This window comes from Sinocyclocheilus anshuiensis, unplaced genomic scaffold, assembly GCF_001515605.1.
Source record: "Sinocyclocheilus anshuiensis isolate Anshui unplaced genomic scaffold, SAMN03320099.WGS_v1.1 scaffold188, whole genome shotgun sequence".
Lineage (NCBI taxonomy): Eukaryota > Metazoa > Chordata > Actinopteri > Cypriniformes > Cyprinidae > Sinocyclocheilus > Sinocyclocheilus anshuiensis.
This window is the reverse complement of record NW_015555768.1, coordinates 564,996-578,851: the sequence shown is the minus strand read 5'-3', so window position 1 is coordinate 578,851 and position 13,856 is coordinate 564,996. Positions and strand designations below refer to the sequence as shown.

Genomic DNA, 13,856 nt, shown 5'->3' with positions numbered 1-13,856 from the left:
AAATGCTTTTACTCGTGGGTTGATAACATTACCCATAAACCTAGGGACATTTCTACGCTACAAAATCATAATCATTTAAATGTTACTTTCCAAATGCTGGTATGTGACACATAAATGTAGATCAGCTTAAGCAATCAATCGCTGTAAATAAAAAAATATATTTATTTTAATATAAATTAAAAAATATATAAATTAGAAAGCGCAATCGATTATGATTGGTCCGTCCAGAACAGCGCTGAGAAAAGTAACAGTTGCCACCTGACAGATCTTTGTTTATGCCAGTGCCGTTGAAAAAAAAAAAAAAACTACAATTATACTGATAATAATTAAAATATTAGGTAGAATGATCTTTCCATTTTTGTTAGAAAAATATTATTTGTCCGTTTTTATTTATGTTGTTGACTAGAATAAATCAGTACGTGGTCGTTTTAAAAATACATTTGTCTTCATTCGCTTGCCATACAGAAACGGTCTCCATGGCAATTGCTATTCGCTGCAGCGGAGCGTCATCGGGTCTTTACCACAGATGATCTCTTTGAAACAATCGTCCTGCTAGCAACTGTTTTCCTTCAGTTTTATATTAATGTTTTGTTTTGCACAGTTACTTTGCTGAATACTTGCCAGTGCGTGAATAGGAAACAAAGACACGGAATGGATCAGTACAGTATTCTGGGAAGGATTGGGGAAGGAGCTCACGGGATTGTTTTCAAAGCCAAACACATCGAGGTAGGACTGGACTGTTTTCGGGATATCTGTATTGATCCTGTATAAATGACAATAGTTCACAAAAGCTGAAGAACAGGTCGCTGTCTGCACGCTTCTGCACTGCTTCATCTGTTTCTGTTCAGACAGGAGAGACGGTGGCTTTGAAAAAAGTTGCTCTGCGAAGACTTGAAGATGGTATTCCGAACCAGGCCCTGCGAGAAATCAAAGCCCTGCAAGAGATTGAGGACAACCAATACGTGAGAGATACTGATCACTGAAGACTTGTGTAGTAAAGATAGAGCTCTTTTGCTTATGCAACTCACATTCTATGAATATGGAAGCCCATTTGCGCCACATAACATAATGCTTTGGTAAATGACATGAAATGAGATTAAAAGTCATAATTATAAGGTGAAACGACAAAGTTAGGCAATACTAAATCATAATTATGATATAAAGTCAAAATGATTTTATAAAAAAGGGGAAAAAAATCATAATTTTTACAAAAAGTAAAAAAATGGAAAATGGAAATTACGACATAAAAAAGGAAAAATTACGAGATGAAAAATAAAAATTATGACAAAAAGTCATAATTCTGAGATGAAAAGTTGAAATTATGCAATAGTAATGGCAGAAATGTATGACATGAAATTAAAAGTCATAATTATAAGGTGAAACGACAAAGTTAGGCAATACTAAATCATAATTATGATATAAAGTCAAAATGATTTTATAAAAAAGGGGAAAAAAATCATAATTTTTACAAAAAGTAAAAAAATGGAAAATGGAAATTACGACATAAAAAAGGCAAAATTACGAGATGAAAAATAAAAATTATGACAAAAAGTCATAATTCTGAGATGAAAAGTTGAAATTATGCCATAGTAATGGCAGAAATGTATGAAATGAAAGTCGAAGTGATGACAAAAAGTCAAAATTATGAGATGAAGAGTCGAAGTTATGATATACTAAGTCATATTTATGAGATGAAAAGACACACTTATGAGAAGTCTAAATTATGACTTGCAAACTCGACAAAGTTGTCTGGGGAAGTCGTGGCCTAATGGTGGTAAATGACATGAAATGAGATTAAAAGTCATAATTATAAGGTGAAACGACAAAGTTAGGCAATACTAAATCATAATTATGATATAAAGTCAAAATGATTTTATAAAAAAGGGGAAAAAAATCATAATTTTTACAAAAAGTAAAAAAATGGAAAATGGAAATTACGACATAAAAAAGGCAAAATTACGAGATGAAAAATAAAAATTATGACAAAAAGTCATAATTCTGAGATGAAAAGTTGAAATTATGCCATAGTAATGGCAGAAATGTATGAAATGAAAGTCGAAGTGATGACAAAAAGTCAAAATTATGAGATGAAGAGTCGAAGTTATGATATACTAAGTCATATTTATGAGATGAAAAGACACACTTATGAGAAGTCTAAATTATGACTTGCAAACTCATGCCAGAAATTTGAGATGAAAGTGGAAATTGATATAAAAGTCAAAATTATGAGATGAAAAGGCAAAGTTGTCTGGGGAAGTCGTGGCCTAATGGTTAGAGAGTCGGACTCGTAACCCAAAGGTTGTGGGTTCGAGTCTCGTACCAGCAGGGATTGTAGGTGGGGGGAGTGAATGTACAACGCTCTCTCCCACCTTCAATACCACGACTGAGGTGCCCTTGAGCAAGGCACCGAACCCCCAACTGCTCCCCGGGCGCTGCAGCAAAACTGCTGCCCACTGCTCCGTGTGTGTGTGTTCACAGTGTGTGTGTGTTCACTGCTGTGTGTGTGCACTTAGGATGGGTTGAATGCAGAGCACTAATTCCAAGTATGGGTCACGTCACTTTTTTTCACTTAAATTGACATACTAAATCATTTGAGAAGTAAAAAAAAAAAATCTAACAGTAAAAATTATTTATGAGGTCGAAATTATGAAAAGAAAGTTAAAATTATGAGATGAAAACCTGATATTGACATACTAAGTCATTTATGAGACGAAAAGACAAATATGAGAAGTCTAAATCATGACATGCTAAGTCATGACTGTCATTTATGAGTTTGAAGTCAAAGTTATGGCAAAAAGTCAGAACTTTAGTCATAATTATTATTATTTTTTTATGTCATTATGATTTACCAAAGCAAGATTTTTTTTTTCATGTGGCAGAAATGGGCTTCCATGCTATGATGATTTGGATAACCTGGAATCCTTTATTATTTATATTTTCCTCATTTGATCTAGATGTATTTTTATTTCTGTTTTGATCACCTCTATAGGTGGTGAAGCTGAAGGATGTCTTCCCGCACGGCACAGGCTTTGTGCTGGTGTTTGAGTACATGTTTTCAGATCTGTCAGAAGTCATTCGGAATTCCCAGCGTCCTCTCACCGCATCCCAGGTCAAAGGCTACATGATGATGCTGCTGAAAGGAGTGGCTTTCTGCCACGAGAACTCCATCATGCACCGGGTGAGGCTGTGTTCCTCATGTCATTACATTTGTCCTTCACTGTGATCTGTCCTATTAATGTGCTTTACATGTTTTTGTGTGCAGGATCTAAAGCCTGCAAACCTTCTAATCAGCTCAACGGGTCACCTGAAGATCGCTGACTTCGGTCTGGCCAGGCTCTTTTCCAATGAAGGAGATCGTCTGTACAGTCACCAGGTGGCCACCAGGTGATAGTTTACTTAAAGCTTCTGTCAAGCCGGCATTGAGCTACTCTGGTCCTAGTGGTGTGTTTCAGCTAAAGCATAGATTAAATGGCTAAAAATATTTAATGTGCTGTGTTTCAGATGGTACAGATCACCCGAACTTTTGTATGGTGCCCGGAAATATGATGAAGGAGTTGATCTCTGGTAGGAAATTTCCTATATTTAAAAAATAATTATTGAGTAAAATGTTACTGATAAGGAGTGTAAAATGCATCAGCATGTTTTTTTTTTTTTTTACATTTTTATCTGTTTCTATCCATTGATAAATAATTATAATTACTCTAAAAATATCCAATGTATTATGCAATTCTTAAATCTGTAGATGTAAAATGTATAGTTTACATTTGTCTTTGTTTTCATTTTTTGAAAATTAAATGAGATGAATTGTACCAAAATAATCAACTCAAACTAAACTGTGACTAAATGTCAGATTTCATAGTACAATAAATAACGTATTCAAATGAGTGTCTCTACTCATAAGTCATTTTGTGAACTTTGTCTTTCCTCAAGTGTCCACTAGATGGCAGTAGTGCCCATTCTACACTCAGCTGGTGTGTCTGTGTCTGTTCTGGCTCCTAGTGGTGTGTTTCAGCTAAAGCATAGATTAAATGGCTAAAAATATTTAATGTGCTGTGTTTCAGATGGTACAGATCACCCGAACTTTTGTATGGTGCCCGGAAATATGATGAAGGAGTTGATCTCTGGTAGGAAATTTCCTATATTTAAAAAATAATTATTGAGTAAAATGTTACTGATAAGGAGTGTAAAATGCATCAGCATGTTTTTTTTTTTTTTTACATTTTTATCTGTTTCTATCCATTGATAAATAATTATAATTACTCTAAAAATCAATGTATTATGCAATTCTTAAATCTGTAGATGTAAAATGTATAGTTTACATTTGTCTTTGTTTTCATTTTTTGAAAATTAAATGAGATGAATTGTACCAAAATAATCAACTCAAACTAAACTGTGACTAAATGTCAGATTTCATAGTACAATAAATAACGTATTCAAATGAGTGTCTCTACTCATAAGTCATTTTGTGAACTTTGTCTTTCCTGAAGTGTCCACTAGATGGCAGTAGTGCCCATTCTACACTCAGCTGGTGTGTCTGTGTCTCTTCTGGCTTGTTTCAGGGCAGTGGGCTGCATTTTTGGGGAGCTGTTGAATAACTCTCCACTTTTCCCTGGAGAGAATGACATTGAGCAGTTGTGCTGTGTTTTACGAGTGCTGGGAACTCCCAACCAGAAAGTTTGGCCAGTGAGCTCTCATTTGCATTCACTATGCCCCGTTCATCATTACAGTTTTGACACACAATGGGTGAGCTATGGGTGAATATTTCACCTATGTCTTGTTGATCCAATCTAGGAAATAACAGAACTACCAGACTACAATAAAATCACGTTTAAAGAAAACCCCCCCATTCCTTTGGAGGAGATCGTGCCTGACACGTCACCACAAGCTGTGGACCTGCTGAAGAAGTTCCTCGTCTATCCATCCAAACAGAGGATCAGTGCTAGACAGGTGCACATTTGAAGTTCTGTACAGGTTCATTTAGTCGTGTAACTCCAGTGACACTCATAGTGCCCCGTCTCGCTCCTCAGGCTTTGCTCCATCCGTATTTCTTCACGGACCCTCTCCCGGCTGATAGAATAGAAAAAATAGAAAGCTAGTTTTTGTTTTTTGTTGTTTTTTTTTAAATAAAGAATAAAAAAATAAATATAGATAAAGTAGAATTAAAATAGAATAGAAAGTGTTAGAGTTAGAGGGTCAAATAAAGGTGGAACAGATGTGTTTTTAGTCGTTTCTTGAAGAAGGTTAAGGACTCAGCTGCTCGGATTGATTTGGGCAGGTCATTCCACCAGGAGGGAACAGTTAATACACACATAATAACACTCCCCACCCAAAATATAAAATCTGCTGTCGGTTAATGAAGGTTTGACAGATGAACTCGCGACTCGATTGGATTCTTGTCATGTCAGAAAGTGATAAGGCAGCCATATCACCCTGTAGCCCAAGACTGGTTGCCCACTGAAGTTAAGCAGGGCTGAGCCTGGTCAGTACCTGGATGGGAGACCTCCAGAGAAAACTAGGTTGCTGCTGGAAGAGGTGTTAGTGAGGCCAGCAGGGGGTGCTCACCCTGTGGTCTGTGTGGGTCCTAACGCCCAAATATAGTGATGGGGACACTATACTGTCAACAAGCACCGTCCTTCGGATGAGACGTTAAACCAAGGTCCTGACTCTCTGTGGTCATTAAAAATCCCAGGATGTCTTTCGAAAAGAGTAGAGGTGTGACCTCGGCATCCTGGCCAAATTTGCCCATTGGCCTCTGATCATCATGGCCTCCTAACAATCCCCATATCTGCTAATTGGCATCATCACTCTGTTTCCTCTCCACCAATAAGCTGGTGTGTGGTGGGCGTTCTGGCTCACTATGGCTGCCGTCGCATCATCCAGGTGGATGCTGCACACTGGTGGTGGATGAGGAGATCCCCCCTCACAATGTAAAGCGCTTTGAGTGCCTAGAAAAGCGCTATATAAATGTAATGAATTATTATAAGACTTTTAAGTTTTGTGGACGTCGCCATCTTTGATATTACTTTGGTAACTGTTGCTATGGTTACCGGTAATAAATACGGACTTGACTCTCGTTGCACGTTCATACAGACAGTATTCGAGAAGCTACTGCAGGCTGCTGTGTGAACGTGACATTTCGAGACTCACACCTGTAAGTAAATGCGGTTGTCAATCCAAAAAACTGACAGTGTGAACATAGCCTAGCTGTTTTTGTATATAAATATATCCATTTCAGTTTACGTGCTACAGTTTACAGTACACATACTAGAGGAGTAGCGTATTTGACTTGATATCATCTCAAGCTGTTTTACTTACTCCACTTCAGAGGAATTGTAAAATGCCAATGGATGCCCCCACCCCACGATTCTTCCTTTTTTGCTCAACAACCATTAACCTTGTCGTTTCACACCAGCTGGTGGAAATTAACTGATATTGGTTTTATTCAGTTAGTCGTAACTTTATACGGTGATAAATGCACCAGAACAGGTTTGGTCATGCAGTTTAGTGCCAACACTCTTCACAGCACCAGGTTTTTGCACCAAAGAACAAGTCACCAGGTAACTAGTTTTGAATCATACGCTACTGTTCAAACATTTGGGGTCAGTAAGATTTCTTTTCAAAGAAATTAATGCTTTTTTTTTTTCAGTAAGGGTGCATTAAATTGATCGGAAGTGACAGTGAAGACATTTATAATGTTACAAAAGATTTCTATTTCAGATAAATGCTGTTGTTTTGAACTGAAACAAGTGTAATATAAAGCAGCACAACTGTTTTCAACATTGCTAATTATAAGAAATGTTTCCTAAACAGCAAATCTGCATATTAAAATGATTCCTGAAGGATCAAGTGACACTGAAGACTGGAGTAATGATGCTGAAAATTCAGCTTTGCATCACAGGAATAAATGACATTTTAAAATTGTTCAAATAGAAAACAGTTATTTTAAATAGTAATAACATTTTACAGTTTTACTGTTTGTACTGGTTTTTGATCAAATAAATGCAGCCTTGGTGAGCAGAAGAGACTTCTTTCAAAAACATAAAAATAATCTTACCAACTTAAAACTTCTGAACAGTAGTGTACATCCCCTGTTATATAATTAATAATAATAGGGAAACGTTCTACCTTTCAAATGATCATTACATTGTTGAAAAGCTGTGAAGGAAGCTAGTCTTATCACTGAACATGCAAACACTAGTTTCTATTAATAGTGCGTAAAGCAGTTCTGTCCTTGATTTATATCTGTTTTTACATTACTTTATTACTTTAACCACTAACGCAGTCATAGTTGTGAATCTCTTGTAAAAATACATCACAGAACCTCTCCGTCAGAGGTGGAAGCAAATAGTGTAACTTAAATTAATCTGTTAAATTAACATGGACACGATATTTCAGGCAAATAAACTCCAAACAAGGACTTTTTATTCTGTTGTAGCCTGTTATACTTTACATTGCATTAGCTAAATGACAGACACTATAATTTCCCTTCAGACTGAACAAACAAAAGGAAAGAAAACGGTATGCTTTGATTAACAAATGACTTCCACAGCCCCGCTCTGTGTGCATGTGGTGAAGCTAGACGTCTTTAGAATGATTTCAGCATTTGTCTCTGTTTGCATTCGTGCAATCAGCTCAACTGTCCTCTTGTGTTACATATTAAGCTGCGCTTTGCATCTTTTATTGGCTCCACTTTCCCTTTTGTTCCACTGGTGGTTTGGCTTTTATCAAGATTTTTATTTATTTATTCTTTTTTTACGTTGGTTATAATTCATAGAATTTATAGCAAGTTTAGTTAAAGGGATGGTTCACGCAAAAATAAATATTTGCTCATTCTTACATAGTTCCAAACCTGTATGTTTTTCATTCTTCTGTGGAAAAATGTCTCCAGTAATTTCTTTTTTTCTTGTCCATACAGTGAAAGTCAATGGGGTCCAAAGTTGTTTGTATCCCAACGTTCTTCGAAATGTCTTCTTTTGTGCTCCACAAAAGAAAGTCGTACAGGTTTGGAATGACATGAGGGTGAGTAAATGATGTAGATGTGAGTAAATGATTTTCATATTCTAAGTTTGGTTATTTCTTTATATTGCGCATTGTATGTCTTTATACTTTAAGTATAATTATAAGTATAATTGTAAAATAGTTTAAAGCAGATATTTGAGAATTTAATCAAATGTTCTTGATGCATTCGGTTCAACTTCCACATAGAAACCTTTCTGTGTGTTTTAGCAGCTCTGAGTATTTGATTTTGTTGGCTTTGCATATTTGAAATTCTCATTTGCAGTGCAGACTGATGTGGCATATTTCCAGACTTTTTTTGTGCATTTGCACTTATGAGACACCCCATTTGCTGAAGCTGACCTGTCTGTGGCTCCGCCCACTGTCCCCACATGTCTAACCTCAATCACTCCGAGCACAGAAGTCTTCACACATAAAGTTCTGAGCCATCAGCGGTGCTCATTTTCGTCACAGACACCTGTCCTGAAGACTGAACCGATAAGCTCAGGTATGCCACATTACAGTCAGATCTACATTACCATATCTACAGCTGCATTAGCAAATCAAACAATGCAAGTGATGCTTATCTCGTTTTAGAGTCATTTGATTCTAAGTGTAATTTCTGACAGGTGACACTGTCACTGCTGTTGTGATTTGTCTTGTGCACTTCAAATCAGTATCATTTATTTTAAGATCTGTGCTAAAGATAGAAGGGATTGTTTGCTATGTGAAAGTACGGGTTTTGTGTTAAATGTGATTTGAAATGTAAATATGGTCTTGTGTCCATAGAATAAATGTTATTGTGATTGCAGCTTGGTTTCCAAACATATTCAGAATGTAAATGTTCTGAAATGTATTTTTATGTGGTTCAGCTTTTAACTGAAGATATTCTACTGCAGTTATTGAAATGATTAAATAATAGCTTGGATTGTAACTGATTCTTCTTGTTCTTACTGGCAGAATTATGCATAATTAGGAGGTTTTCCCTCAATGCACTACACTTTAACATGCTACTTCAGGGGGAAAAAAAAAATTTATGTGACATTTTCCATGTGCATTAAATGTCCTTTTTCACGAGGTACAAAAGGAGTTCCTGACAGACATGGAGACCTCCGCTGAACAGGCTCGCTGGGTTTCCTCCTCCATGGTATCATCAGAGGTGATGCCCACTTACCCACCTGACTCCAGCTATATGGTCCACACTGAGGAGGGTTCAGTGTACCCCTACACCGATGCAGATCACAGCAGCCTGCCCTCTTTGTTCAGCAGCCCTGTCAATGGTCGTCCATCTGGAGCATTTCAAACCAGCTCAGGTCAGTGCTGCACATACAGGACACAGCACACTGTCAAGAAAGTATTATGGCAGTGTCACACGTTACTTTGATATACACTACCTACCATTCACAAGCTTGAGGTCGGTAAGATTTTTAAATGTTTTTGAAAGAAGGCTCTTCTGCTCACCGAGGCTGCATTTATTTAATCAAATAGTAGTGTATACTGTACTGAACAATTACCATATTCATATGCTATTACATTTTCTTGGTACTTTAAAGAACAGTGCCATAGTATTAACATGTCCAAAATATACTGTGCTGTCCTATAAAGAAAAAAAAGCATTTAACTAATATAAAAAGAACCCATTAGTAAAGAGAAACTATATGTAAGTGAAAGTATGGGACTATCTAGCCATAAAATGAGTGATTTTGACATCTTCAGTAATGGTTATATTTCAAATGTATTGTTAAAGACTGTGTTGTGTCTCAAGGACAAATCTCCCAAATGTCATTAATGTTATGAATAAAAGTTGACAAAAAAAATGATTAAATTGTCTCAATTACTCAATAAGATGTACAAAAATCTTTCTTTTATCAGAGAAAAGAGTCAGGATTTGTACTTTGAAGGTCTAAATTAAATTATAAGAAGAATTTTATTAGAGCATTTTTACTTTACACAAGTAAAATAATACTTTTGATGTCCAAATACTTTCTCATATCCCAGTTTAATATGCAGAAAAGTAATTGAATTAAAGTTGAAACTTTTAAAAATATATATAAATACTATAAAAAATATATATGTCTCTGTGGTGCTATCAACATGCTCTTTTTACTTGAGCCGCCCAATGGAGCAGCATTAACAGACTTTCCCTGATTTCAGTTTCTTTCTTTGAGCTTCCTTCCTTCCTCCTTCTCTCCCTCAGTATATCCCGTTTACTCCTCTCCAATCCTGGGAAACCTGTCCTGGCTGGAAAGTTCGAGCAGCCCCTCTCTAACCAACCTCTTCCCATCATCCCCATCCTCCTGGCACAGCAGTGCGTATTCCGCATCCTTCCACGGCTCCACGTCCCTTTCATCTGCCAGACCGCCTCGTTCTGCCCTTCCCTCCCTTATCCAGGACCAAAAGGACACCCTCATTGTGCAGGATAGCATGAAAGGAGAGAGGCCGAGTCCTCCTGGAGGTGGGGAGTCGTTTGGCGGTGTGTTTTCCCCTTCAGTGAGCAGTGTGTATGCGCAGACACACTCCTCGAAAACACACTCGCAGTCACTGAGCCACTACAGTCCTTACGGGAGCTTCACGCAGGACTACAGCAGTTCGCTTCTCTACACACCCTCGTCCTTCTCACCCAACTTATGCAGCAAGATGAAATTCTCTCCTTTAGGTGAGGAAGTATCATAACAGGCGGATAATGTGGGGTGGCAAAAAGCGATTTTCTTACTCTATATTTTTGTCTTGTTTTCCAGTACAAATATCTAAACATTCTTAAATCAAGATAGATTTACTTGAGAAGCAAAATTACTTAAGGTATTAAGTTTTGTTTTCTGATAAAATTATCAAAATTAACTGGGTTTTTGCTTAAAACAATAAAAAATATCTGCCAATGGGTTCAGAAAAATAATCTCGTTTTCCTTTTGAATTAAGTTTATTTTTCATCTGACCACATTGGCAAAAAAAATGTTTAGTTTAAAGGAGACATATTATGCCCCTTTTTACAAGATGTAATATAAGTCTCTGGTGTCCCCAGAATGTGTCTGTGAAGTTTAAGCTCAAAATACTCCACAGATCATTTATTATATCATTTTGAAAATGCCTATTTTGAGTGGAAGCAGAAACACGCTGTTTTTCGGGCCTGTCTCTTTAAATGCAAATGAGCTGCTGCTCCCCGCCCCTTTTTCCAGAATAGAGCTGCATCATTACAGCTGGTATCTGCTAAAAACATCTGTTATGGTTCTGATTATCATGTTTATCGCGCTGAAATCATGCGGTTTAAACCATATGAGTTTAAACTTCTGATATACGGTTTTCTGAGCGCACACATCCGAAGCACACGGACAGAAAGCGGCTGTCACAGCATGTGAGTACTAAACTAAGTTCTCATTCACACACAAGTTTACATTAAAAAACCCACAAGTTACAAAAACAGTCGGTTATGTCTGTGAAAGTAAACAGCTGAGAAATAAATCGCATGTTTTATTTTAGATCTAAATAGTGTTTTGTGCTAGTCTGTGCAGACAAAGACAGAACAGTTAGCATGTTTTGCTCAAACTTTTTTTTTTTTGGAAAATGACAATATGTTATGTCATTTTTCTTCTCAATTAAATGTATCTTGATTTAAGAAAGGTTTAGATATTTGTACTAGAAAAACAAAAACGCAATCTTTTTTCTGCAGTGAAGTTAAACCGTTCTAGAGTCAAACCTTTCATGTTGTGATCCATTAACTCGAGCCATTCTGGTCTTTTTTTGTATTTCTATTTTGAATACATTTTGTTATAATATCCAAACAAACAAACAAACAACACAAAGTGTAGAACAATTACAATATTCCAATCCCATCATTTAAAATAATTAAATAAGAATAATAATAATAAACTTTGGTGTTTTATTAAAAATGTGAAGTCATGTTAATTTAATGGTAAGTTCATCACAAGTAGCTTTTCCACAAGCTGTGGTAAATACTAATACACATAATACACTAATACACAAAAATAATGGAATAAATATGAATTAACATGTAGCATAAAACCCTAATGTACATAACTGGCAATAAAAAACTAAGATGAATGAATCAATGAAAAACCATCAAATGTGAGTTGTCACAGGGAATTCTGGGAATTTCAGTTTACAGTTTTTAACTGTAAATTATAAGATGACATTCTTTTCCCTTCCAAAAACTGTACATTTTACTGTAAAATTACATGAAAAGTTTCTTTAGATACAGTTTCACAGTATAGAATAAGGGAACTTATTGTTAACCAACTAACATGTTTTTACCCTAGTATTTTCTACAGTCTTTAACTGTCAAAATTACGATCTTTTTTTAAAGTGTATACAATCTTAAAATGTAATGTTCTTCAGTGGTTCTTTGCAGTACTTTTGGTTCAGCTACTATATGGGTTTTGATGTTACTCTAAAGGTTCTGCAGATCAGCACATTGGTTTCTGAATTGTATAAAAATCACCAGCACATAAATGGTTTTCTAAAAAACGAAAGACTAAAAGTTCTCATAGGACTTCAGTCTGTAAATGCCCTAATTGAAATCTTTATTTGTAAGAGTGCGTTTCATTGTGTATTTCTGATAAAGCTGGGCAATGATGTGCAATGTGAACATTATTTATGATCTTTTGTGGTGACAGAGCCGCGTGAGTGTGTAAACTGTGGGGCCACTGCAACCCCTCTGTGGCGGCGTGATGGAACGGGACACTACCTCTGCAATGCCTGCGGTCTGTACCACAAGATGAACGGACAGAACAGACCCCTCATCCGACCCAAAAAGAGACTGGTACACCTCACTTATACTCAATTCACTGATAAAGAGAACGAACTTAAAAAAAAAAAAAAAATCTCTGCTCATCAAGGCTGCATTTATTTGATCAAAAATACTGTAAAAACGGTGAACTGTTATTACAATTTGAAATAACTATTTTCTATTTGAATGTATTTTAAAATGTATTTAAAAAGCTGAATTTTCAGCATCATTACTCCAGTCTTCAGTGTCACATGATCCTTCAGAAATCATTCTAATATGCTGATTTGCTGCTGCTGCTATGTTAAAAACAGTTGTGCTGCTTAATGTTTTTGTGGAAGTAAGTTCAAAAGGACAGCATTTATTTCAAATACCTTTTGCAGTAATATAATTGTCTTTACTGTCACTTTTGATCAATTTAATGCATCCCTGCTGAATAAAAGTATTGATTTCTTACTGACCTCAAACTTTTAAACAGTAGTCTATATGTGATTTATAGACTTTCTGCTATATGATATTTCTCTCTCTGTAGGTCATCAGTAAGCGAACAGGAACTCAATGTGCGAACTGTCAGACCAGCACCACCACGCTGTGGAGACGCAACGCCGGCGGAGAGCCCGTGTGTAACGCTTGCGGACTCTATTTCAAGCTTCACAATGTGAGCAACTTCACTCATTTAACTTGACTTTTTAATTAAAGGGGTCATATGATGCTAAAAAGAACATTATTTTGTGTATTTGGTGTAATGAAATGTGTTTATGCGGTTTAAGGTTCAAAAAACACATTATTTCCACATACTGTACATTATCGTTTCTCCTCTATGCCCCGCCGTACATACTGTACATTACTGTTTCTCCTCTATGCAAAAACGCGTCGATTTTTACAAAGCTCATCGGTATTAAAAAGCGAGTTGTGCTGTGATTGGCCAGCTATCCAGTGCGTTGTGATTGGCCGAATACCTCAAGCGTGTGACAGAAATGTTACGCCCCTCACCATACTGTGATGCCCTGTCCGGCCGGAGCGATGATTCAAAAACATGAAAACCCATTATAAACGAGGCATTTGTTGCATCCAGTGGGGACATAATTATGGATTATAATGACTTATACTGTCTTTTTACGCG

The 13,856-nt window shown here is 36.5% G+C and overlaps 1 protein-coding gene across 1 annotated transcript in view; it reads left to right on the top strand.

Moving 5' to 3' along the window:
* Window positions 1-471: 471 nt before the first annotated feature.
* LOC107674280 (trans-acting T-cell-specific transcription factor GATA-3-like) overlaps window positions 472-13,856 on the top strand; it is a 14,671-nt gene continuing 1,286 nt past the window's right edge. The window contains exons 1-12 of the mRNA XM_016468222.1: window positions 472-726; window positions 849-962; window positions 2,990-3,178; window positions 3,263-3,384; window positions 3,502-3,564; window positions 4,560-4,683; window positions 4,792-4,947; window positions 5,028-5,066; window positions 9,074-9,308; window positions 10,193-10,651; window positions 12,624-12,769; window positions 13,266-13,391. Of these exons, the coding sequence (XP_016323708.1) occupies window positions 652-726; window positions 849-962; window positions 2,990-3,178; window positions 3,263-3,384; window positions 3,502-3,564; window positions 4,560-4,683; window positions 4,792-4,947; window positions 5,028-5,066; window positions 9,074-9,308; window positions 10,193-10,651; window positions 12,624-12,769; window positions 13,266-13,391 (1,848 nt within the window). The 5' untranslated portion in view covers window positions 472-651. The remainder of the gene's footprint in view (window positions 727-848; window positions 963-2,989; window positions 3,179-3,262; window positions 3,385-3,501; window positions 3,565-4,559; window positions 4,684-4,791; window positions 4,948-5,027; window positions 5,067-9,073; window positions 9,309-10,192; window positions 10,652-12,623; window positions 12,770-13,265; window positions 13,392-13,856) is intronic.